We start from the raw sequence: 24871 nt of genomic DNA on the forward strand, positions 1-24871 counted from the left end.
GAGGCATCTTTCCTTGCCTTTGCTGCAAGTGTTTTCCCCGGACTACTCGTAGTATTGTAACGGTGGCCAAGTAAACCACCATCGACGTATTGCAGTCGCAGGATACCGACTATGAACCACATCTTGCCCACTCAGAAAAGCCATCGGAACTGGGGTCCTGAGCTTTTTAACCGTGCGTTTTTGTTGGTGTCTACAAAACCACCACCACCGTTCCGCCTTCATATTTCCCTGGTCGGACCATCGTGAAGTATTATTTCATGAAGAGGGCTCTGTTCTATACTAGCACGTTGAAATTGTGTGTCTGACGCGCCTTATACTCTATTCTCTTGGAATTTACTCTATTCTTCTTGGAGTTTCTTTCAAATCTTCGCTATTACGGTTCTGACGTCGACATCTCCTCTGTAAGGTTGTGGGATCCGACGTTTGCGTTAGGAGTGTAGTTCCGCCATCTCTTCTCCATGAGTCGCGGACAATGGAACATAATGCATGTGAAGTATTCAGGCGTGAAGGAGTATTCGGAACAGCCAGGAGACTCATTCCATGTCTCATAAGGAACTTTCTCAAATGGTTTAATTTTCTGTGCTCAACTTATTTCTAAATACACCGGAATCGCATATAGGTCCAGCGACCCGTCTCGGAATCATCCCATTCTTGCTGCCATTTTCTACGCAATTTCTTTCCAGTGGCTCTTCAGAAGTCCGTAGTCACCTGAGATGGATTGGTCTTCCTTCTCTGGTAGAGAGACTGAGCCTCCTTCACTAGAAAATCCAAAGGAGTCATTCCCGCGGTGACATACATACACTGCATCCCTTCATGCCGTCCTATATGGACTTCACCTCCTCAGTGGAATTGGCCAGTATGTCAAACTCACGATCCTCCGGATCAGACCATTGTTCATTGTTTCTGCCCAGAAGGGAGCTGCCTAGAGTAGAATGAATTTCGTCACTTCTGCAATAAGAAGCCGGTGACTATATGGCTTTCTGAAGTTAGGCACCAGCCTTGCAAAAGTCAATGTTGTCGTCTATAGCATATGAAAGCTAAGCACTCCATCGCACATGCCGCGCCAAATTAGGGGCACCGACACGCGACCTTGGGGAGCACTGACTATCATAATATGTATATTCTTTCGGCTCTTGATTCGTCTCGTACCATCGTATCCGGGAGTTAATTCTTAATTGACGCAGCTAAGCAGCTAGGGACACAGTTTAGTTCAGCTAATAGAACCGCAGTTGGCCGAATTAAAACCATCTCTGACATCTAGCAATGTCCTGGCTTCCCTTTTACTCAATGGCATAGTCTCCTTGTTCGGTGACGCAGTGATCTCAGCATCGAGATTTCATGGTTCCACCAGTAATTTGGTTTTATATTTCGATACAAAAGCCGTCGAGGCGTTGCGGCGTGACACGCCTCTGATACTCGCTGGCATAGTTGACCCACCATTTCCATCGCTGTTCCCCTCGGGTCATGACCGCCTTCTAAGACTACGTGGCCTAGTGGTCGTTGTGGGTGTAGTGTTCACTCATCTATTTCACTAACGAGGTACCGAGTTATTTGAAATCGACAATCGAACCTAACCCTCTACCTCAGAAAGCAAGGAACGTATTTTGAACGTATTTTTTTTTGTATCACAGATATTATCCCTACAAGGTCTCCGGATTGGATCATCCTTACAAATACAGATTAGTTCACTTGTCCACTGCAGCCTATTAAACCTATTTTATCCACCACTAAACGTTATATAGGCTACGGAATCGTCTAATTTTCTGCCGGGGGTCCAAAATTCTTCGAAGGATTCTCGTTTCGAGTTTTCCTTGCTCAAAAACCAAAAAAAAAAAGACTGAAGAATACGTGAAAACAGGGAAGATTATTATCTAGTACAGTAGGAGCTATGTTGTAACCTAAAATAGACTCTGTTGGTGGCCAAAAGTCATGCGCGCATTTCGTCACCATAGGTTCTACCAGTTGTGATTTTCGACTTTAGATCACCTAGAGACCTTGAAGTCAATGAGAAATAGTGCAAGTGACGGTCGTATTCTGAAAGTTTTCTATTGATTGCCGCAGAAATAAGATCTGGCATTGATTCGGTACCCCGTCTTTATATGTAACCGGTTTAGATATGATTCCATCTCGTCCTGGTGACAGTAGTTGCCCGTCAACTTCAGATGCATATGGCTTCATCCTGCTGTCTTGTTAGTAAAACTTGCGCGCATGGTGTAGTTGCTCACTGCAGAGTTTACCAGTTTACAGGATTGTTGGTTCGCCCAAGCTTCCTCTTTCCGTCAGTGAAGTCACTTCTCCGCTCATCGAATTTCGTACTGATGTGCTTGTTGGTGTGTTCTTCGAGATTGACTTTTCTTGGTATCAGGGCCGAATATATTTGTGGCCAGAGCAATAACAACCTTCTTCGGGTAGGTCTGTATATTGGTTCATTGTCCTTTCCAAAATACTTGGGGATACATAACGTATATATGTACATGTATGCCCCTTGTTGACTCCTTTGTGTAGTAAAGGGCGTCAATCTTATTTCATTTCCGTATTTCATTTTCAATGAGACTTTTTTCTGATACTTTTTATTCAGTAACTCAACGAATTCCAAAAGTTCTAAATGTTGGAAATTCTTGACACAGGCAAGACAGAACGTTGATATCTCAATTTCATTCACTACAGCCAAATCCTTTGGCCATTTAATGTCCTGCATTTTTCATTTGTAATTAAACTGAAACAAGACGCACATCAACACTGCCAGATACCAGTAGCAGCGTCTGATTACTCATATTTGCAAGAGTCCTTTCAGGAGACAATGTTAATAAATGAAGTAAAAGATACGCAAAAAAGCCTTGGAGCTGGTCAACAACATTTGCTTAATGGCAGTTCCAATTTAATTAAAAGGACAAAAATATATTTTATTCATGGCTCCGCATATTTCTCGGGTTTCATCTCGTGCCACGCAAATGTACATCTCTGGGTTGTTATGACTAAACAATGTACGACTCCCATCGCATATATCCTGGGAAAAGCAAATAATTATGTATCCATCTGCCATGCAGTCATCTCTGCTAATGATATTTGTCCCTGTCGATTGAGAAGTTCTGTCACGTATTCAAATAAGGCGTACCAGTCTTAATTGGGTAAGTTAATAAGTTGGTTCTTGATGTAATTTGTATCTTTCGAGGTTTTTTGTCCGACACCCGATGCATTCGGTATTGTCTTTTTAGAAGTGTTTCAAAGCGATTTGACTTTTAGAAATTTGTAAATTATGTTGTTGTCAGCATCCTAAAGAAAGAAAGCATCTAAAGTCGCTAAAGTATTTGGGATACCAATGGCTCTGTAATGTCAATTCAGTAGAGGATAAACACAAGAAAAGTCAAATTTAAAAAATAATAAGCAAAGACATCTTTATGGACTCGTGAAATTTAAGGCTGCAATGGAGAGAAGATACAAATCAAGAGTGGAACCTACCAAGGTGGCCCACTAAGCCCTCTCTGGTTAAACTTTATTCAAAATTATAGTTTCTATGATTATTTATTACTGCTTGTCAGTATCACGATAATTTGTATATCCCATCTATAAAAACCGTCTTACCTCAGGAATCGAAAAATTGGATCAATGGTTTTCTGGCATCCTCTTTTTGATTTTTTGTTCTGTAAAAATCTCGAATTGGTGGACCTCGGCGCAAAACCGGGATGTCTGGAGTTCCTTATTAAGGCAGGCCTAGACCGGATACCGGTTGTTGCGCCGTTGATGATGATGATGATGATAAAAAAAATTTGTAAGCGCAGGAAAAGTGGTAGTTGGAGGGTGCTTCGTCTGGAGAGTAAGGTGGATGCGGCCAAATTTCCAAGCCTGTCTCTACTAGTTTCCGACGAGTATCGTAGCATATGGCCTGGCATTATCATGCAGCAATATAATGTTCTTCCTATTGAGCATGGTCGGTCCCTTTTCATGGAGTGTTGTATTTAAATTAGCCAACTGCTGCCAATACCACCCAAATTTAGGTTCGCCTAGCTTCAGTAGCTCGTAACTTAGATCGCACTCTTGATCTTGTCGTCTCTAACCTTCCTGTTCGTTGCCTTTCCCAGTCTGCTTCCTCTTACGTTGCCCCTGACGACCATCATTCCGCTCTCGAGTTCGATGCTCAGTTATCCCGACTCTACTCTCCTGTCGTGCGAGTTAACTATTCTATTCTCTGGGATACTAAAAAAAGAGAAAGAAATGTTTCGAATCCGAACGAGTTTATTAATTGGCTGAAAGTTGAAATTGCAATGAGCACATGCCTAACCATAAGAATTAAATTTATAATTTTGCTATTGCGGATGCAGCGTTACAATTTTTACAAAGCTGCATTGTACTTTATTCGGCATGTGTAGGAAATGGGAATTAAATTATGTTGAATGTGTGGCCGGTGTAGTACTTCGATTCTTAATTATTTTGGGGCTCGCAACTCCCGCAAGCCTACCGAGTTTCACTTCCGTGAGATGAACTTCGAGGGTCTGAACTCAGCCCTGGCGGCAATCAACTGGGCTTCCTTCCTCTCTCCATTAACGTGTGACCAAGCATTCAACACCATCTATACGATTTTATCTGATCTTCTTCATTGTTATGTCTCCTGCCCTCCTAAGTGCTTATGCTTTTACCCTGTCTGGTTCACCACTGAAGTCCATAAGAAACTTTGCCAGAAACACTCTGCAAGGAAGAAGTTTCTGTGTTCTAGAACCTCTGTTGACTTAGTTTTTTTTTCAAAGCTCTGCGTTCCTCGGTAAAATTCTGAAAATGTACGTCCAAAAACGAATATTCCATCAGTGTTGAAGAGTCACTAAAGCGCGGAAAGCTTAAACCTTTCTAGTCCCACTTCCACCACTCGCGCTGTCCTGCCCAGCTGTGCTCTCAGTCCATTAAATTCTCTGCCTATTCAGCTAACTCCCCCAAACTATCTTGTGATTTACCCTGCCGCTACTTTTCCCTGTCCTTCTTCTTCTTTCTTCTCGCTAGTGGATGTAGCCTACTCCGCATCCTCTACCATTTCCCTTCTTACCCCTCTCCTTGTCGAGTACTTCATTGACAAATTTGATGGCAATGTCGGACCTGGCAACGATGATCTTCCAAATCTCTTCTTAATTAAAACTGGTCAATCCATCTCCCTTCCCTTATCCCTTATTTTCAACACATGCCTCGAAGAGAATAATTTTCAATAGAAGCCTCAAAGAGAATAATTTCCTCATACACAAAAGTAGCGATCGTACGTGTGCCGAGAATTACCGTCCAATTTCCCACCTCTCCTCCTGTTCCAAAATCTTGGAAAGATATGTCAGCGACATCTGGCTGCCCGCCCACTTTGGCCATCACATAGTGAAAAAGCAAAACGGCTTTGTTAAGTGAAGGTCCACTGCCTCCAACTTGCTCGACTTTGTCGCCAAATGTCTAAATCCTGGGCAGGAAGTGCATACCATTTACACTGACTTTGGTGAACCCCTCGACACTGTAGATCACAAGTTACTTCTATCCAAACTATCGCCTCTAAACGTTCCCATACCACTTATTTTATAGCTTGCCTCTTACCTTTCCAACCGATCCTGCCGCATCTCTTTTAACAGCGGCACATCCCGTACTTTCTGCTCCCCCTCTGCCGTTCCGTCGTGATCAATTCTGGGTCCTTCGTTATTTTTATTTTTTATCAACGAGTTTCCCTTCCTCCTTACTTGTCCCTGTTTGCTGTATGTGACGACCTTAAACTGTTTTTCGCTATTTCGTCGCCTGTGGACTGTGTTTCCCTTCAATCTAACCTAGACACTCTGGTTCGTCGGTGCTCTGCTAACGGTTTAGCGCTAAACGTCAGAAAGTGTTATTCTATGCACTATTCGCTTAAATCCTCCTTGGAGTTTACTCTGTTTATTGTCCCTTAAATAAATAAATAAATACATAATAAATTGTCCCCTTTAAACTTGAAAAACACAAAATAGGATCCTACGCCTTCCATTTCAGTTCAATAGAAGAACGGCGTGTGGCAAAAATGACCCATTCGCGGAGGTCGTATAAAAAAATTTGTTGTTGTCAGGCAATGACATCGAAGTCTCCAACAAATGGCTGACTAGCAGGATGCTATTTTTCAAGACAGGAGCATTTCTTAGTTTAATTTAGGATGCTTTACTCGCCAAAAAGCTCTGCAAACGGTACATTGTTTATGACTTCCCAATTACTAACTTCACTTTGAGACTATGTAATTGTTAAGAAGAGATCATCTAGGACATTTGCCTGCAAGATGTGGAGTAACTTCGTGTACATCAGCCGCGATAAGTCAGTCTGCAAGTATACTCCGCAAATAATCTTGGAGAGTTATCGGGTCAAACTACTGCGGGACCACATACTTGTTACAGACAGCACCATTAATCATAATGGACTCGTTTCAGTTCTGCTTCTCAAGGACGAACGAGCGTGCTGCATAATCGATGTAGTCATGCCGTTAAACTGGAATTCTTTTAAAAAATATCAAATAAAAGGCAGTGAAGACCATCGATGTTATGTTATTTTCACATTATCGTCCATACTTCGCGTTAAAACGCATCGTCGCTGTGGTGGTTGGTTATCCTCTTTCCGGGGGGTTCCAGTTCAAAAAAAAGATCGGTAGAGACTAGGTTCCACTTGAAAAAGTCGGTTTTGTTATCTCTAATATTCTGTCTTCCTCCTTTGTTTACTTCATTGTTATCAATATGCCTATGAAAAGATGATTATCAATTTCCGGTTGGTGTTTGTCAAATATACATATGCAGTAACCGATGACAGATATGGACACCATCACAGGAGGAACCTGATAACCTTAAATCTTAACTGTGGATTTCAAATTAACTGTGGACAGAGAGCAAGCTGGTTTTTGCTCCGGATCCTCCCGCACAGACCACATCAACACCCTACCGAATATTTTGGAACATTGCGCGGAGTTTAGATCTTCACTTCAGCTGCCCTGTGAATGGTGAGTGTATCTGGTATGCTCTACCCAGGAGGAACATTCCGGGGAAGCTAATAACTATTATCAGAGCGACATATGATGTTGCGAGGATGGTGCGTGCTGAATTTAAGGTCCACAGCGGAGATTTGAATCTTGTTACCGATATTAGTTCTTCTTCTTATCAGTGAAATTCTCCATGTCCGGGGAACGTGGAGGAGTTCAATGGACTATGGCATACATCCTCAAATACCTCGGCTACGCTGATAACATCTGTTTGCTCTCTCAACGGGTCATGGATTTTGGCCAGATGGGTGAGGATTCGGAAACAAAGGCAAGTAGAGTCGGACTGAAGATAAACACCAATGAAACCAAAGTTGACAGGGCACTGCACTCTCCCTATCTGCATTAATGGGCAGAGCAAGGAAAGTGTTGATCAATTTTTATATCTAGGAGGCATAGTTTCTGCCAACGGTGGCATCGAGCTGGATGTTTCTTGATCGATTAACAGGGCTTGATCTGTTTTCGCTACTTTGTGTGAAATCTGGCAATGTGATTATCTCACCACCAAATGGGGCGTAACTTACTCTGTCTTTTTTGCGCCTAGGATTTAGGACCCCGCAATCCTTAAAAAATATGTTTAGCTCTGACCAAGCTCTTGTCCAATGTATGGGCGGTTTTGCGCTCAATATAATTTGTAGTTATCTTGTATTCTCTGAATTATATAAAGCAACACTTAACATCTGCGAACCGCTTCGGTCACGCTCTTGATCGGCTCCTGATAGTAGTGTAAGAGCCAATCTGCCAAAGATTAGGGTACCCAGATTCGAGGACAACTACCTTCAATGGAAGCGATTCTTTGACCTGTTTATCCAGACGGTAGACAGTCACCAAATAGTCGCATGTGAAAAGAAATGGTATTTGAAAACGAATCTAAGAGGTGAGCGGAGCGTTCGGGTTCGAATTATACAGCTTTTTAAAAGTTGTTGCAAGATGTTGCAGCTCAAGACCATTAGTATGAGCTTTCCTTAGTGAAATGCTTTCGCAATCATCGCAGTTAATTGACGGAGTGCCGGTGGCAGCTCCTTTGTCCATATTCATATGAAAAAATCGGTCAAGACCACCTTCACACTATACGAGCAATCGTTAAGAAACCTGAAGCGACTACAATTGTTAGCATAATTTCTCCAGTTCTTAGAAACCCGATTTCAGTCAGTCTGAACAGTTGAAATACCAAATCACATGACAGTAGTGGAAAACTAGTAAGGCAACGGTGACAGTCCCCACCACGAGCTGCATAATGTGCAAAGAGGCACATCCACTCTTTACATGCAATAACTTTCTTCGTTTAGCACCCACGGATCGTTTTAATGATCTTCGGAAACACAAGCTCTGCATCAATTGCCCGAAAGCTGGTCATTTTGCTTTTTCATGAATGAATCATCGAGAGGATGCACGAAGTGTGCAGGTTAGCACAGCCTTTTAGTTAATTTCACTCCTCCAGAAGAAGCATCACCAACTGACACAATCCAGACTCTTTGAAAGAGTAGCTGCACTAATAGGCGGCCTGCCTTCAAAAACGAGAACGCTACTCTGGCAACTCTTAGCAATGATGCCAGCAAACAGGACAGCTACGGGTTCCTCACTACGGTATTGGTTAACTTGAAAGGGCTGGGAGGAAACACAGTCAACTGCGGTGCGATGCCGTGAAGTGAAAGAGATAGCAATCTGACGATAATTTGAATATTTTGCTGCACTACCTTTCTTTTTCAATATTGGAATTGTGGAGCTTTCTTTTCAGTTAAATGGTGTTCTACCTTTCTTACCCGATTGAAGCATTCACTGAGCTAAATTGTTGGGTCGAAACCCTTCTTTCTCATATCTCCATTCCGCCATTCCAAGTGCCCAATTTATATGTAACGGACCAATCGGATGACAGCGATCGCTTTATTTACTACCTCTTGGAAATTTGTTAATTGGCGATTGTTTTATCGTCGAGAAACTTGTGGTAGAGGTGCTTCTTTTTATGGATCATCATTTGAACATCGTCATTCTAAAGCCAAGTGTCTTGTTTGATGAATTCTCACGCTTGGTGACCCCGAAGGTTGCATGTGCCACGTTTTTGACTTTTATCCACAATTCGTCGCCGTACATAAAAGCAGCCTATCGCGTGCAGTGATCTCATTGATCACTGCCTCTTTCCTCGTGAAATCACCACCATTTCATTCGTGGCGGATTAGTACGCTGCTCACGTTGGTTTACCAGTGGCTTGATGGCAAGTCAGTAATCGATGGCCGGTATTGATGTCCAATGATCTCATAGGGAATGGCTTTGTAGTCAGTGACGGTGACAAAATGCCGGTACTTTGTGAGGTATAGTCGTTTTGCGTTTTATTGCACCCACTATCTGACATGGCAGTTGCTGCCGCCTGTCTTTTCACCCACATGACTATTTAGGTTGCCAGCACTGATAATATAGTCAGCAGGCACGTCACAGGTGTTTACATCCAGAAGTGGCCACAAGGTATCCTTCTCGAAGAGGTGAATTTTGTGATCAGCGAACTGATATAATGGTAAGCTTCATCAGCTGGTCATCAAATCGTTCGATTTCTGCAATGACATCACGGAAACCCTCTGCGATGGTAATGCCAATATCATATTGAGTCTTTGGGCTACCAAAATAGAGAAGTTTATAGCCATTTTTACAGCATTTGCGCCTATGTCGCAGCTTTTGTCACCAAACCGTCGGGTTTCTTGTAGAAAGCAGAAATCTATGCGCCTTTTCTGAAGGACTCTTCCGAGTTCCTTGGTCTTTCCAGTGACGATGCCAATATTTAGCGCACAGACACGTAATTATTTTGCAGCGGCTAGCTTACTTACGTCCTTGCCCATTTTTTAATAACACTGAGACCCGCTCAACCACGTCCACTGAGGTGGACGCCGTAGCGTTTCTCCTTTGTTTTTAACGACATCAGATGCATTTTCTTGGTCGGCCTGTCGCTGGGCCTGCCAAAAAGAGAGATAAGGAAAGATTAAGCATAGTGGAATATCTCCACCTACACTTTCTTTATCTCTTTCCCTGATCTCATGATTTTATTTATGTTTTACTGAGGATAGTACAAAGTACGTTGCCTCAAACCCTCCTGCTTTATCTGACTTTGGGACTGGCACTCTATGTTAATAATATGGCGGAGTTCAAACTCGTTGTATTGATGTATGACGTGAATAACGGAACAGTTTTGGAAACGAAGAAGAGCGCAAATTCCGCGTAATCGCGTATTGCCTTCTTTTCATAAATCTTTCAAAACGCAAGGATCATATAATATTGCAATTTCCGAGAATCGCGAAAGGACTACCAAAGAAGACTGAGAACACTAAACGATTAACTCCCGGAGAATTGGACGCAGCTTTATGGGGAGTTATGTCGCTCATTTAAAGCAACCTCAAGAAGTCGACAGGAAGACTGCTCTCTAGATTTACAATATTCGTAGAAGAGCGGAAGGAAAATTAGAGACATCCACTGTTTCGTTCGAAGTCAAGTACCCCGGGCCCCTAAATTACATCTATATATTCGTGAGTTTGCTATTGATCGATTTACATGTAAAGAATATGTAAAAGCTTCACCGAAATACGAGTTTTCATTGTTGCTGTGAGCATCAATTCAATGACTCTCTGAAACTTTTAAAGCCTTTACCTTACTGTAATATCATCATCAATTTATTCACAAGGATCTCTTCAATCTAACTTATTTAGCCCGAGGTTCTGGACTCAGGGAAGTTAAGGATTCTGAAAAATAAAACAACAACAGAACAGAATCACGTTCCACATCAATAACGCTTTACTTTTGCATAAGTGAATTTAGAAATTTTTCAGTCTATTGACTCTCAAATTTTCATCCCTTCCATTTGACTTTGTTTCCACAACAACCGGGAGCCCTGTTGTTAGATGATTATCCATTTCGACACGAAGCAAAAAATTTGAATTGCCAGAAATAGGAGGAGAATAACTTAACTAGTTGAGTTTTCTTTAATGATGTTCGCGTGGTTAAAAGAAAAACAGAAAACAGAATTTACAAATGTCGTTAAGCTCTCTTCAACGATTTTTCAAGGAAAAGAATTAAAAAGTATAATTCATTTTCCCAGAGCCACCCTCGAGCAGTCTCCACCGCTCGCACAATGCATAACAACCACCTCCATCTCTCTGTCCCCATAAAAGACGTCCGACTTTAATGCAAATCTCGCCATTATTGTTTATCATAAAACCAATAAAAAAGTTTTGATCTTGAAAATAGTTTTGTCATATAACGATTTGGACCGGCATCCTCATCTTTGCTGATTGTGTGAAATACCCACACAACCCAGACAACCCAGACAACCCATGTACGAACATTTAAGAAAAAATTCACGAAAAGAAAATCAGAACGTCTTCGCACAGCAGCAACATTTTTGCTATCAGGAAATGCTAATGAAATCGTCCTTTGCGAAAAAAACAAGAAGCTTCCCTGTGACACTTGGTATATCTGAAGGAAATCAGGGAGAAACTTAGGGTTGAATAAAAAATGTTCGATTGGCAAATTCGGTTAGAGTTTGTTCCGGTTTTTGCGGATTTGCATTTAATGTAATTGCTTCCAGGACGAAGGGGTGCAAGACGTTATCGCTATGTCCTTTCTGGAGAGTGTATTGCAGTTTAAAGCTGTTCGACCTTGGATGCTTAACATATTGAAACCGAAGAGAAGGTTTCATTTCACATAGCATTTTGTCTGTAAATGTCCCTCGAACAAAAACCAGATTAATTAATCTTTTTCCAGGACAACTAACTACTGAAATGCAGAAGTCATTTCTCGTGGAACTAACGAGAACCAGCGATTAACAGTTAAATCTTTTGATGTAAGAAACCCATTCGACTTTATCCACTGAATAGAAATGTTGACCTAAGTTCTAACCGAAATATATCTGAATTTTTAAAAATTTATTGATACATATTTCTAAAGCATCCCTGCTTCGTTTACCGCCCTGAAGGAAAGCCCCGGCATATCCTTTCCGATACTTTTCTCCGAACCCAGGGAAGCTATCAGAAAACTTCCTGAACTTTGCACCCTCTTTAGGAACGCACGATAGATACGAGTCGGACAAAAGTGAAAGCGAAACCGAAACGCATAATTCCCCAATCATGAAGGACATTCAATATTCGCCTACCCCATTCAAACGCCCATTACCATAGAGATAGTCGATAATAACGGGACTTGTTCCATTTTAACTTACAGGTCATCACCGTCGAGCTGAACAGGGGCTGGAATAGTCGTTTGGGATTCAGCTTGCAACCTCACCCTCAGACGCAGAAGACGATCATCAGCGCCATCTATAATGATAGTGTTGCCGCCCGGGATGGTCGTTTAAAAGTTGGCGACCAATTATTAACGGTAAGTGTTATGTTTATGGCTGTTGTGTTGTGTGTTACTATTAAGGCACTTTTTGCTGGCACCAGACGTGATGGTGGAAGAGTCCTGAGACCAGAGGAAACGAGAAACAAATTGTGTGTACGCTTGTTAGTGGGGACGCGTTAATGGAGTTTACGAGAGATGTAATTTGCCAGAACATTTTGTACTACACGCTGTGAGCGGACTGGCAATTATCTGTAGATTGGATCATGTGTTACTGTACAGTTGCAATTGTAGGAAGTCGTAAATTGTCAAGTTAAAAATTAAGTGGAATTGTTACTTTTAATTGGGGTTAATTTCCTATGATAACTGCTCGAATCGCATTACATCCCGGAGAATGATAGTTCTGCTTGGGGGTGTAATACACAATAGAGATGGAAGATAAATTCATCCAGTTTCCTGATTTCCTTCTTTGTTGTATTATAGAAAAATGAATTCAGTTGTATTCAAAAGTTAAGTATACAACTATATTGCAGGGGATGTACCCTGAATGGAACCCCCAATCGTCCTGTTTCTTTTTAAATAAAGTTGGGTGCTGAGTTAAAAATAAAAGGTCCGTGGACCAAAAAAATTCCAGAAAATTTCTCTCGCCCGATGCGTTATCAAGGGGTGGGTACTAAAGACCCTGTTAGTCCATGATGGAAAGTAAAGGCGAATGAAATGGCGAAGCAATAAGAAAGGGAGACGTTCTTCGTTTGAATAAGAGCAAGATAAATTAGCAAACCATAATGCGGACGCGAGGTTATTGTTCCAATTATAAAAGAGACCAACTTTTGGTCTCGAGCGAACGGAAAAACCTCTGCCAAACGAAGTTTTTTGTTCCTAAGGCACAAGAAGATTCGAGCCTTGGTGAATGAATTGTTATGCAGTTTTAACAACAGAATTTAGTTGCTATTGATAGAGTGTATGATATTATAAATTCTGGCTAATCAGTTTTTTTTTCAGTTCGAACTGCCTAAATTAGTAGTAGTATTATAGTAATAGTAGCATCTTCCAGTTCCATTTTAGCTAAATATCCCAATTGTTGCAGGAGAGATTCTCAAAGGCGATCCCCTGATCCTGATAAGTAATCTCCTCGCAAACGTGAGCTCTGATACACTTTACTTGGCCACGTACTTCGGAAACACGGTTTTGAGGAGCATAATGTAATGGGGATTGGACACAAAACCTACCAGCTGCATTTTTATCGGCCACACTGTGACCAGCTGTTGATTGATGTCTATCTTCTGAATTTCCGTAACAGAAGCGGTTCTGATATCGGCGTGGAAAGAGATCGTTATTCTATGCTCGCTTGTTTTCACCTGCTTTTTACATTTACGACTGGTTACCCATAAAGTTTGACATCTTTGACTCCCTAAGACTAATATTGACCGGCCAAATTATCATTCGATACATTAGCTTTAAATCCGCTTTCATTGCTTTCTCGAAAATCTGAAAATGCAATTATCTCTATACCAACATCACCTTGAGATTCATCATCATCGTCAACGGCGCAACAACCGGTATCCGGTCTAGGCCTGCCTTAATAAGGAACTCCAGACCCCCCGGTTTTGCGCCAAAGTCCACCAATTCGATATTCTTAAAAGCTGTCTGGCGTCTTGACTTACGCCATCGCTCCATCTCAGGCAGGGTCAGTCTTCTTTTTCTACCATAAATATCGCCCTTATAAACTTTCCGGACTAATTATCCTCATCCATCTGGATTAAGTGACCCGCCCGCCGCAACCTGTTAAGCCGGATTTTGTCGATAACCTGATGGTCGTGGTATCGCTCATAGATTTCGTCGTTATGTAGGCTACGGAATCGTCTACCCTCATGTAGGGGGCCAAAAATTCTTCGGAGGATTCTTCTCTCGAACGCGGCCAAGAGTTTTGCTAAGAACCCAGGTCTCTGAGGAATACACGAAGACTGGCAAGATCATTGTCTTGTACAGTAAGAGGATTGACCCTATGATGAGACGTTTCGAGCGGAACAGTTTTTGTAAGCTGAAATAGGTTCTGTTGGCTGACAACAACCGTCCGACTTCAACATCTCTTCCACCAGGTTGGAGGGCTCAATGTCCGCCCCTAAGATGCTGTTCAACCTCCTTTTCTGCTGCAGAAATCTGGGACAATGGAACATAACGTGCTCCGGGTCCTCGAGTGTAGCACCGCATTCAGGACAGTTGGGAGACTCGTCCAACTCGAAGCGATGCAAGTACTTCCTATAGCCACCGTGTCCCGTAAGGACCTGTGTCAGGTGGTAATTCAATTCTCTGTGCTTTCGGTTGAACCATTTCTCGATACACGGGATCAATGTATGGGTCCACCTGCCCTTGTCGGAGTTATCCCACCGTTGTTGCCACTTGCCACACAACTCTCTCCTGGTGGCTTTTCGGAAACCCGCATTCACCTCGGCTGGATTTGGCTTCCGTGTTTCGTAGAGCCAGTGTGCCTGGCTCGCTAGAAGATCTATCGGAATCATTCCTGCGATAACACACACTGCCTCCGTCGACGCCGTCCTAAATGCGCTACACACCCTTAGCGCAATTGGCCGGTATGCCGAACATATCTTCCTCCGGTTGACAGCGTGGTTCAACGCTCCCGCCCAGACAGGGGCCGCGTATAGCAGGATCGACCTCACCACTCCCGCGATGAGTAGCCTGCGACTATATTTCGGCCCTCCCACGTTAGGCATCATCCTTGCAAGGGATGAGCTGGCATTTGCTGCCTTCCCTCGCGCATAATCCAAGTGTCCCTTGAAACTCAGCTTGGCATCGATCATCACCCCCAGGTATTTGACAACCGATTTTGGGACGACCTCACGATTACCAACCAGGATGGTAACCGTTTTGTTCTTCCTACGGTTGGTAATGAGGACCGCCTCCGTCTTTGCGTCCGCCAGGTCCAGCTTGACCATTCGTAACCATGACTTGATGGTATGAATGCCTTCATTTGCATAAAGCTCCACGTCCTCGGGATGCTTTGCAATTGCAACTACCGCCAAGTCGTCCGCAAAACCAATCAGCGTTGTCTCCTCCGGCACACGAAGGCCAAGCACTCCGTCGTACATTATGTTCCACAGCAGCGGTCCCAATACAGAACCTTTCATCGGATCCTGGCGACTTATGATTTTTAAGCCGATCAATTGCACGGACTGTTCCTTCTATACTTGGTGGTGCCAGTATTTGTCCGTCGTTTTCAGTTGGCGGGACCTCCCACTCGCCGATGTTCTGGTTGTTAAGTAATTCATCAAAGTACTCAACCCATCGCTCTAATATGCCCATTCTGCCGGAAATCATATTTCCCTCTTTGTCTCGGCAGGATGAGCATCGAGGTGTATAAGGCTTCATCCTGCTGACTTGTTGGTAAAACTTGCGCGCCTGGTGCGGTTGGTCCCTGCACTTTTCTAGTCCACAGACCTCTTGGTTTCCGCAGGCTTCCTTTTTCCGTCTGTGAAGTCGTTTCTCCGCTCGCCGGAGTTCGTGATAAGTCTCCGCGCATGCCCGCGTTCTTGGAGAATGCAACGTAACTCGGCATGCCGCATTCTTCCGTTCCGTTGCTAGCTTACATTCATCGTCAAACTAGCCGTTCCGACTTTTCTTACGGCTGGGGCCGACTATGTTTTTAGTCGTATCAACGATAATATTCTTCAGGTCGTCGTCACTCTTTTTCCGGCTGGGGCCAACTATGTTTGTCGTCGTATTTATGATAACGTTCTTCAGGTGATTGTGAAGATCATTTGTTGATGCTTCATCTCCAGGATCTCTGTTGACTGCGGTCATTGCGGCATCCATTTCTTTCTTATTGGTGTTGCGGAGGGCCTTGAAATTGCTCCACGGCAATGCTCTTCCTGTCTGTAGGACTTTTTGGCAGCTGCATATAGAAAGTAACCGTAACTAGTTAAGGTTTGTTGGGCAAACATTAAACCGAATAAGCAAGTTAAGTTCAGTTTTTTCCTTTTCGGGTTAAAATTGTTTAGTTCAGTCAGTGTCCCCTACAGCAGTACAGTGTAGATAGGAGAGCACACAGCTGGAAAGAATCGTAGCAATTACTTGAAAAGCTCCAAGCCATTGTCGGGTTTTGGCTGGGCCGACTCAGCACGAACTAAAACGAGGAACTATGCTAACGTACTGGCCAGATACGCCAACGAGTGTTGATCAAAAAGCGAAATTGGCAGTTAGCAGGTCACACATTATGAAATTCTATTCTATTTTATCCTCTTTTTGTGGTTACGGCTCGTACTAAAGATGATAGCATTAACGTGCAAAACGTAGGGGACCGTGAATATCAGAAAGGAGGCGTCTTCAATCTGGACATCAATAGTTTGAAACTATGCTGCATTAGGGCATCTTTAAGCACGGATCGGTTATTAATGCGACGGATGACTTAGTGAGGAAAAAAATATTTGGGAAGCCTGAGAGTTGTGCCGTAGAGCGTTTCCGCAGCAGTCTTTGGAATTTGCCATGGTAGTGTTTTTCAGTCCCGAAGAAGCGTACCTCATTCTCGGCATAGATTCGAAGTGCTACGGAAGGCCTCAAAGAGCTAGCGAAGGTGACACTCGTGGTTCTCTGAGAAGGTGACGGTCGAGGTCGGCTCTGATACTATGGAGATTTCAAAGAAGGTGACAAATAGGTCATTAGAAATTGTGCCGTCTTGCTTTGCCCCAGTGGAGATAGCGGCCAATGTCCTCTCCTAGGAGAGGGAAATGATAGAACGCCTTTTTCATATCTATGACAGATCCTTGATGATGAGAAGAGGTCATGTTGTGCAGTAATTTTGCCGTCGTAGTCACCAGGCAGCCAGGAACTGTTTGACGTCGGAACATAGTGCAATTGCTCGCCGTTGGCCCAACAATACTTGCAATCGCGTTCTTTGGTTACTGCGAGATGAAGGCCAGTGAGTGTCTGAGGGCGAGGGAAGACTAGAAAGATATCTAACTGTAATCTTCCGGTGTTCTAACGATCAGATTATTTCAAATACTATAAAGATAGATATGTGGGGCTAATGATGGACTGGGAGGTCAGACAGTGCAGTTACTGGGTTGTTTTGACAGTGAGGACTCTGAAGACGAGATAGTCAGCCTAAAATTGACGCGTAGATTTCGCCATCGAGGAAAGTCTAATTGAAGAATTGAACTATATATGGCTTGATTTGTACGGAGTCGCTTTTTGTCTTAAACTGAAGCTTGACGTTTCAGTTCATATCGATTATATGGGGCAGTCTTATAGTGAATGTAGCGACGATGGTACCAGAAAAACTTGTCACCACATACACTAGTAGATACCTATCTCGTGTGGTTGACTTTGTGACTTTGACTTGGAGCATCCTCTACGCTAATTTCTCGTATTTTTCCAATTAAGGGCTGTGTGAGCCAGAGCGGCCTTTATTCGACAGGGTATACCTCTTTATGGGCTAAACATTTCCTAGCAAACCATTTTGGTCGAAAAATTAACATAATTTTTCTTTATTAAAGTTCGTTATTAACTTTTTTTAACCCTAGTCCCCTTCTGCTGCTCTTTGAGAAAATATTTATTCGCCTTCTTCTTGGCATCTGCGCGTGATTAGAGTCGAATTTGTATGTGCAGTTATTTCCCTTAATTGTCAATAGCGATCATCAATTTATTTGGTATCGCTCCGTCCTTTGCATGGAAACACTATAATCATGGGTGCCCTTGGTGCTTTCTTCCGAGTCTAGCCTTCTCAAAACGGTTTTGACAGTTTGAGTATTTTTTGTTGAGGTACAGTAAGTGAATGAGTTTACGAACAAAGAGTTGGACTCCCGCAACGATGTGCCGTCGGACTTTCAACTAAATAGCTCCCCATCGTCAGAGAGCTGGCCTGGAATACGTTACTTTGGGCTAATATACGTGCTCTCCCGGCTTGGCGGACAATAAAATGAAGGAATTCAATGCACGAACTTTAGGGAAGAGGAGGTTGGAAACTATTTGTTCAAGTAAACTCTTGTCACCTGGCTTCTTCATCGGTCGATCTCTGTCCTCTTCGTAACGGGGAGAACCCGAACGTAATACGCAACACAGCTTTATATGCCCGCGCTCTTCAGTATCTCCCCGACAATGCTGTCTCGAGAGAGCTCCCCATCCCCACTTGGGAGCTGGGTAAGGAAATAGTCAGTCTCATCATGCTTCCGAGTCAGCCACGCACCTGAGTTGCCAATGAACCGGGCAGTCCATCTGCCTCTTGTTCCGTTTTGTCAAGAGAGTTGTCACTCATTTCTTCACAAGCCATCACATCTCTAGCCTCTCCGCCTTTGCACTTGTGTATGAATTAGGTTCCTTAACAAGAAGGACAACGGGAATTAATTCCGTAGTCACCATCAAGACCGGTTCAAAGACAGTGCTGCTCACAGAAGCCACTTGCGAAGATCCTCGCTTGTGTATTTGCGGTATCTCTGCGCCGTAGAGCGGAATAGACTGCTCATAAGAAAACGGCATCTGCTAGACGTAGGGCGTGCAGTGTTTTCTACTTAACTTCTTAACTTAAGACTGAAACCACAGCTGCACCCTTGTCCACTGCTGGTTTGATTTGCTCGAACGTCAACCCGACGATTATCGACTCGCCGATTAATATAGGACGTATGATCGGGATTCTTTTTTCAATCAGGATGACTAGTTCGGTTCGGTCGCATCAATATTCCAAGTCTACTTTGCGCCAGTTCAATAGGGTGACTGGCAAGCGCTACAACGTCTACATAACCGACCATCGTCTCGTGTAGAATGTCTTTATATCTTACGGAATCAGGCGGTACGAGCTGCACCACCCGTCGAGTTCAGCGGCTGTGTGCCTTCGCTCAATGAAAAGCATCTGCGATTTGCATGACAGCATCCATGATGGATCTCCCCGCTTGAAATTTAAACTGCTCTGAAGATAAGTTAGCAGCACGTATCGCCTTAACGAGTATAGTTCTGATAAATTTTTCGAGCACTTTCCCCGCCGCGTCAAGCGCACAAAGGTAGCCTTTTCCTTTGCTAATCAACGCAGGCCTCACTACTTTCCATCGGGAATGCAGAATGCCCTCTTTGAGGCAAGCGTTTAACGTATTCCTCTGCTACCATTAGGATGATATTCGCTTATGCTTCCGTAGTGTGGTGGGTTGGAAGACAAACAAGGTTCCCCTGTGAACTAGCCGCACTACAAAGACATGTGTGTCGGGGCTATGTGTGCTATGAACACAACATGCGGCGCAGCACTAAACGAATTACTAAATTTGCATTGAAATTAGAGTAACTCAAAAAATAATTCGTTTGGATCTATGGCAAAGAACGGATGTCGGGGCGCAGAGCATTGGAAGAGTCATTGGAAGAACTGAATCTTAATATGCGTTTTGATTCTTGGGTTACTATGCGCGGGATATACTGAGGTCTTCTACACTGATGGTTCATATACAGAACAGGGTTCTGGACCCAGAGTCTAACTTTGGAATAAAAAATAGCTTTTCCTTTGAGACAATATGCAACACTTTTTTAAGCTAAAGAATATGCGATTCTAACGGCGGGAATCTAGGCGTATCAGTAGTATTGGCTAAGGGAATTCTGAGCAAGCTTCCCATAACGATGGTTAAGCCTAAATGCTACTGAACACAGCAAACTTTTCCTGTGATAACCTAACATGCCTATCGTAAAGTTTATGCTGTCGAAAAGCTGTCAAAAAGACTTGGGGAGGTATTATGGTTATTTTAACAGGCTATAATTCTTCCTGTAATGAGGAACGGGAATCCACGGAGCATTTTGTATTTGAATGCTCTCCCTATGGACGCATCGTAAATGAGATCTTTCGTGATGATGTGCTCCAGATGCAACGGGAGCACCACATTCACCACCGGAAATCCTGCGATACATAAACCGTGATATGCCGTTAGGTTGGGAGTCAAGTACAGTGGGCCATCACGGTCTGAGTGCCCAGAAGCTATGCGTCTCCCCCATCATAAGCACACATATCTCTTCCGGGATATTATCGGGTCCCGGTACTTTCTTGTTTTTCATAGAGAAGACTGCCATCAACCATACAGGGTTTCCACGAAGCATCGATCTTTCGGGTTACCAATTTATTACTGGGACCCCACGGGACCTTGTTCAATTCGTCGACTAGGACCTGCCAACAGCGAGCTTTGCTTCTGCTTATTGGGCTGCAGAGTTTCCTTTTGGCTGATCTGTATTTTGCTGTTGTAGTGCACGTCTTCTCCAGGCTGCTTGAACATTGTGTCAAGCGACGGAGTTTATGGCACTCTTTGCAGAATTCGGCAATTTCCGCCGTCCTCCAATGCTTAGAAATTTTGCCACATGTCTCGATGCTTTATTGGGCAGGGAAGCTCTGCGAGCTGCCGTTATCAAGTTCATAACTGGATATACCCCAGTCTGAGCTCCAGTTCCACCACCTCGAGGGCCCTCCAGCGTGGCCCCACCTAGTCTAAGAACTTCGGAAAATCTCCAGGTGTTCACCTTTGTGACATTCTGCGCGCAGAAAGAGCACCGTGGTGGCGTACAACGAGAAGTTGTGTCAACCGCTTGAAACCCGATGTATTGATGGTGGCCTGCCAAGAAATCTTTCAGAAACGCAACGTAGCAAATTGTTTTTTCATCCCTACTATCTCCTCAGTTCTATAATTTTTGTTCTCCAGTTTTTGAGAAGGAGAAATGATAGTTGAATATTATTAACTGCAGAGGATAGCAAACACTATCAGTTTCGCTCCAAAACTATCTTGGACTTTATCCCTTTTGAGTTTGAACTGATTTTTGTTAAGCACATTCCTCTCTTGCGGTTGATCTTTATTACTCTTCGTTTAAGTCGTTCCTCTTCTTAGAAGCATTTTCTAGTAGCAGGCTGCCATCAAGATAGCGGAGCTCATATATTTTAATTTATGTACCCATTTTCATTCACCTCATCAAGTGCGGTGTACCATGAAAGGCCAAACTTATACACTGAGGTGGCGAGGTATCAGTGATGCACCGTTGAAATGCCGGCAATTACCTCGATTACATACGAACCAATTTTGAGCGCAGTTCCCATATAATGACTCCTCATTCTAGATCCGTAGCGTTCTCAATAGTACATTTCGTACAAGATGTAATTCGTCACCATCCATTGCCAATCCTGGTTAGCGAGATGCAAACGCTTAGAGAAAGCTTTATTCACTTCAATAAAATTAATTGCGAATAATACAAATTATTAAACCTTTTATTATACATTTCCAAGAGTAAAGTTTTACTGGTTTCTATTACAGGTTAACGACGAACCTATTGATGGGATGTCTACGTCAGAAGTCATCGATTTAATGCGAATTATCCGTGGGTCAATTGTCATAACAGTACTTAGAAAAGATGATCCGCACTAGCACTAAACTAGAAAGATATCATAAGTTTAAAAAGACACATTTAATTGTTTCCTACGGAAATATGTTCAATTATTTATTATGTCCCGCAAAGAGTTAGGAAAGTAACATTCATGCCTTAATACACGTTGAATGCCTATTTACGTTCTCCCAATTCACCCAATCTAATGGAATTATGTTCTGACGAAAGCTTGTTCAGTTTAACAATGGAATATTTTGATAATTAAATTTTCCTTGAAAAGCCAGCCCCCATTTTCCCAGTTTCCAGTTTGCACCCAGCACAGGGTATAATCGGCCAAGTCATTTACCTTCACTAACAATTTTGATTGCAGGAGGAGAAAGTATCTTCAAATCCGCTTATTTCTGAAATGAATCTAAGTTTCCTTTCCCAAGCATCCTGTCACATTCGTCCATTTGAATTGCTGTGTGAGTTTGTACAGTAAGTGACCATTATTGCCGACCAATTAGTCACTTGTATTGAATCATTTCAGTCCTTTGGCTGCCCTTTGACCTCCCCCTCCCCAACCGAAACGTAAATAACCCTGTCGAGCTATGTATCCATAAATTGTGATAGATGTAGGGCTTTGTGAGTAATGTTCAACTAAATTGTTTATCAATGGAGAGAAAGTTCAGCATGGAGCGTTCCAGGACGAGAGAAGTTAGTTTCGATGGTTTTAGGAACTCATGGCGACTTTGCATAGAGCGTTATTAAAATTCAAAGTAAACAGAGAAAAGTCATTATTTAAATCCGAGATATTTACACAGAGTCACTTGTATAATTTTATTGACAGGAATAGATTGCGATTGGAGATGTTTTCCAATCGATAGAGAATCAGAGATTTAGCATTTGTTATGTAACTACTGAGCGAATATAATAATAGATCATTTGTACTGTAAAATATCCTTAGGAGAATTAAAGCGTCATCAATTATTATATCGATACGAATGTTAGTTGATTATTTATTAGAGCAGAGTCTATACGGATATTAACCCTTGATCGGAGATACATTATTTATTAGAGAAATTAACTTCTTTTTAGGTGTAAATAATGAAATATCATAACTGAGTGTGGAATATTATTAATAAGGCACACTACATATTTGCAATCAGTTTACAAATTATTTACTAAATAAATGATGTTTTTACAAATCTAAATATCTTTTAATGCATTTTTGCAAAAGTATATGTACATTAAAATAGGGACGAAGACGGCTAGGGTTTCGTACCAGGGGAAAGTCAACTTATCAGAAGCTGCCTCCCCTCTGCCCAATTGCAATTTGAGTGCAGGTATCAGAATTTTAGTGGGTTGTAGACGAAGATAGTCTGACTACCCTCGCACTATATATTGCGAGAAAAAAGTTATCAAATTGCAAAAATATCATGTCTAAATGCGGCCTCCCAGCAAGGGCAACCCAGCACTTGAAAATCAAGTGCATAACATGAAGTGAAACTTTTCAAGGTCAGTTTTATGTTCGCTGAGTTTCAAAATAGATTAATGACATTTTCAGTGAAGCTTGGTTTTGTAAGTAACAAGCAAGGAAGAATTTGATTTCATTTTTTTTAATAGTGGCTCGCATGTAAGCGATAAGACTCTAATACTAACTTATACTTGCTGCTGGGATCGTGTTAAACTTAGTGCGCAAAAAGGTAAGAAAAGTTTTCAAGATTTTATGTACAACAAAATCTGAAAGTGAAAGTGTGTAGGGCCAGGCTAGGAGTAGGCTTATCCAACTGCCGTAAATCTGTTTGCCTGCTGGCCATGTGTTAGGGGTAAGTAGATCTGGCGGGGGATGAGTCGAAGCAACACCCCGGAGATCGTAGATTCTGCACTAGAGGAGATGTTAACAGGACTCCAAGCGAAAGGGAAACAGCATACGCCCGGGGGCTGTGTGGCCAAAGGGGTTGGTGTTTAGTATTCGAATTTTAAATACCTTGGGCACCTTCAGTTTTAAATAAGACCTTTACTCTGGTGATCAGGCTAGCTAGGGTGGACATTCTTCCCGAAATACTCGTGGGACCAAGATATGGATTCAAATAAAAAACAAAAAGACAGACGATAGAAGAAAAGGTGGTGATGTCAGGCCCATCACTGGAGAACGAGCTGCTGGTCAAGCCAGGAGACAATAAGCGTCGAGGGCAGTACAGTTGGTGCCAGCCGTAGCACCGCTATGCTGAAGCCAACCGCAGTGACTTCCCAGATGGGCTAGTGGGTTCCATCTTGGAATCCACTGACTCGAAGCAAGGGCTGAATGTCGGTCACTGAAAACCGTCTAAGAAGCGAAGGTCCACTGGAGTGCTAATCAAGAGTTAGTATTAGAAGGTCATATACATTCTGAGTAAGATGGCGAAGAATAAGAAGGTCGGTGCTGTTGACAAGCGAGGTGAAAAAAATCTCGTTAAATACGAGGCGATTTTGGAAGAATATAACAGCAAACACCTGGCAAACGAGCAGAAGGCGAAACCCACCGCTCTCATATGCAATCGATCTCAAGACAAGGTCGAACAAAAACACAAACGAAGCTTGGAAGCTAAGCAACTTCTGCAAACAGGTAATCAGCAATAGCCGGTCTGCGAGCCACGAAATGCGAAACACTTTAGCGACTTGATCAGGGCTCACTTATGTGTCTCGCTGGCGGATGGCAATTCCGTTAACGGCAAACTAGCGCCAGAGGTGTGGATCAGTTGCGAAGTCTGGCTTTCGCAGATGGTCGCGGAGCATCTCCTGGACGGCAAACCCGAACACACGGGATCCATTCCATTGGCTTCGATTTCTCTCAATTGGTATGTGAGCCCCACGTTATGGCGTGTAAGGACCAATTCCTCAGGGAGTTTCTCGATTCGTAAAGCTGAAAGTCATCCCCTACGCCGGGATCCCTAGGAGATCGGTCACTCACATCTGGTTTGCCAAAGATTCGCATAGATAAGGAACAGCTCGTCCAATTCCTGCGCCTTCAAAGTTTAAGGATTCCTATGGACGAGTGGGCAGTTTTGAAGAGGGAGGGACCCCAGCCGAACAGTCAACCTTTCCTGCTCCGTAAAAACGGGGAGCGTCTGGAGCTGCTGGATAAGGCAGACTACAAAGTACGGTTCGGAGTCAGGAATGGTGTCGCCAACGAGCAATTGAAGGGAACGCAGATCGACGGTCCGATGGGGACTGATGAACCCCCTAGGT

The 24871-nt window shown here is 43.0% G+C and overlaps 1 protein-coding gene across 6 annotated transcripts in view; it reads left to right on the forward strand.

Annotated features, from left to right (window-relative positions):
- Positions 1 to 22633, forward strand: part of LOC119648308 — a 680254-nt gene extending 657621 nt beyond the window's left edge. For all 6 annotated transcript variants that reach the window (XM_038049997.1, XM_038050005.1, XM_038050015.1 and 3 more), the window contains 2 exons: positions 12200 to 12355; positions 21592 to 22633. In XM_038049997.1, coding sequence (XP_037905925.1) covers positions 12200 to 12355; positions 21592 to 21702 — 267 coding nt within the window. In that variant the 3' untranslated portion in view covers positions 21703 to 22633. The remainder of the gene's footprint in view (positions 1 to 12199; positions 12356 to 21591) is intronic.
- Positions 22634 to 24871: the final 2238 nt, after the last annotated feature.

The sequence above is a fragment of the Hermetia illucens genome, chromosome 1, assembly GCF_905115235.1.
Source record: "Hermetia illucens chromosome 1, iHerIll2.2.curated.20191125, whole genome shotgun sequence".
NCBI classification, from domain to species: Eukaryota; Metazoa; Arthropoda; class Insecta; order Diptera; family Stratiomyidae; genus Hermetia; species Hermetia illucens.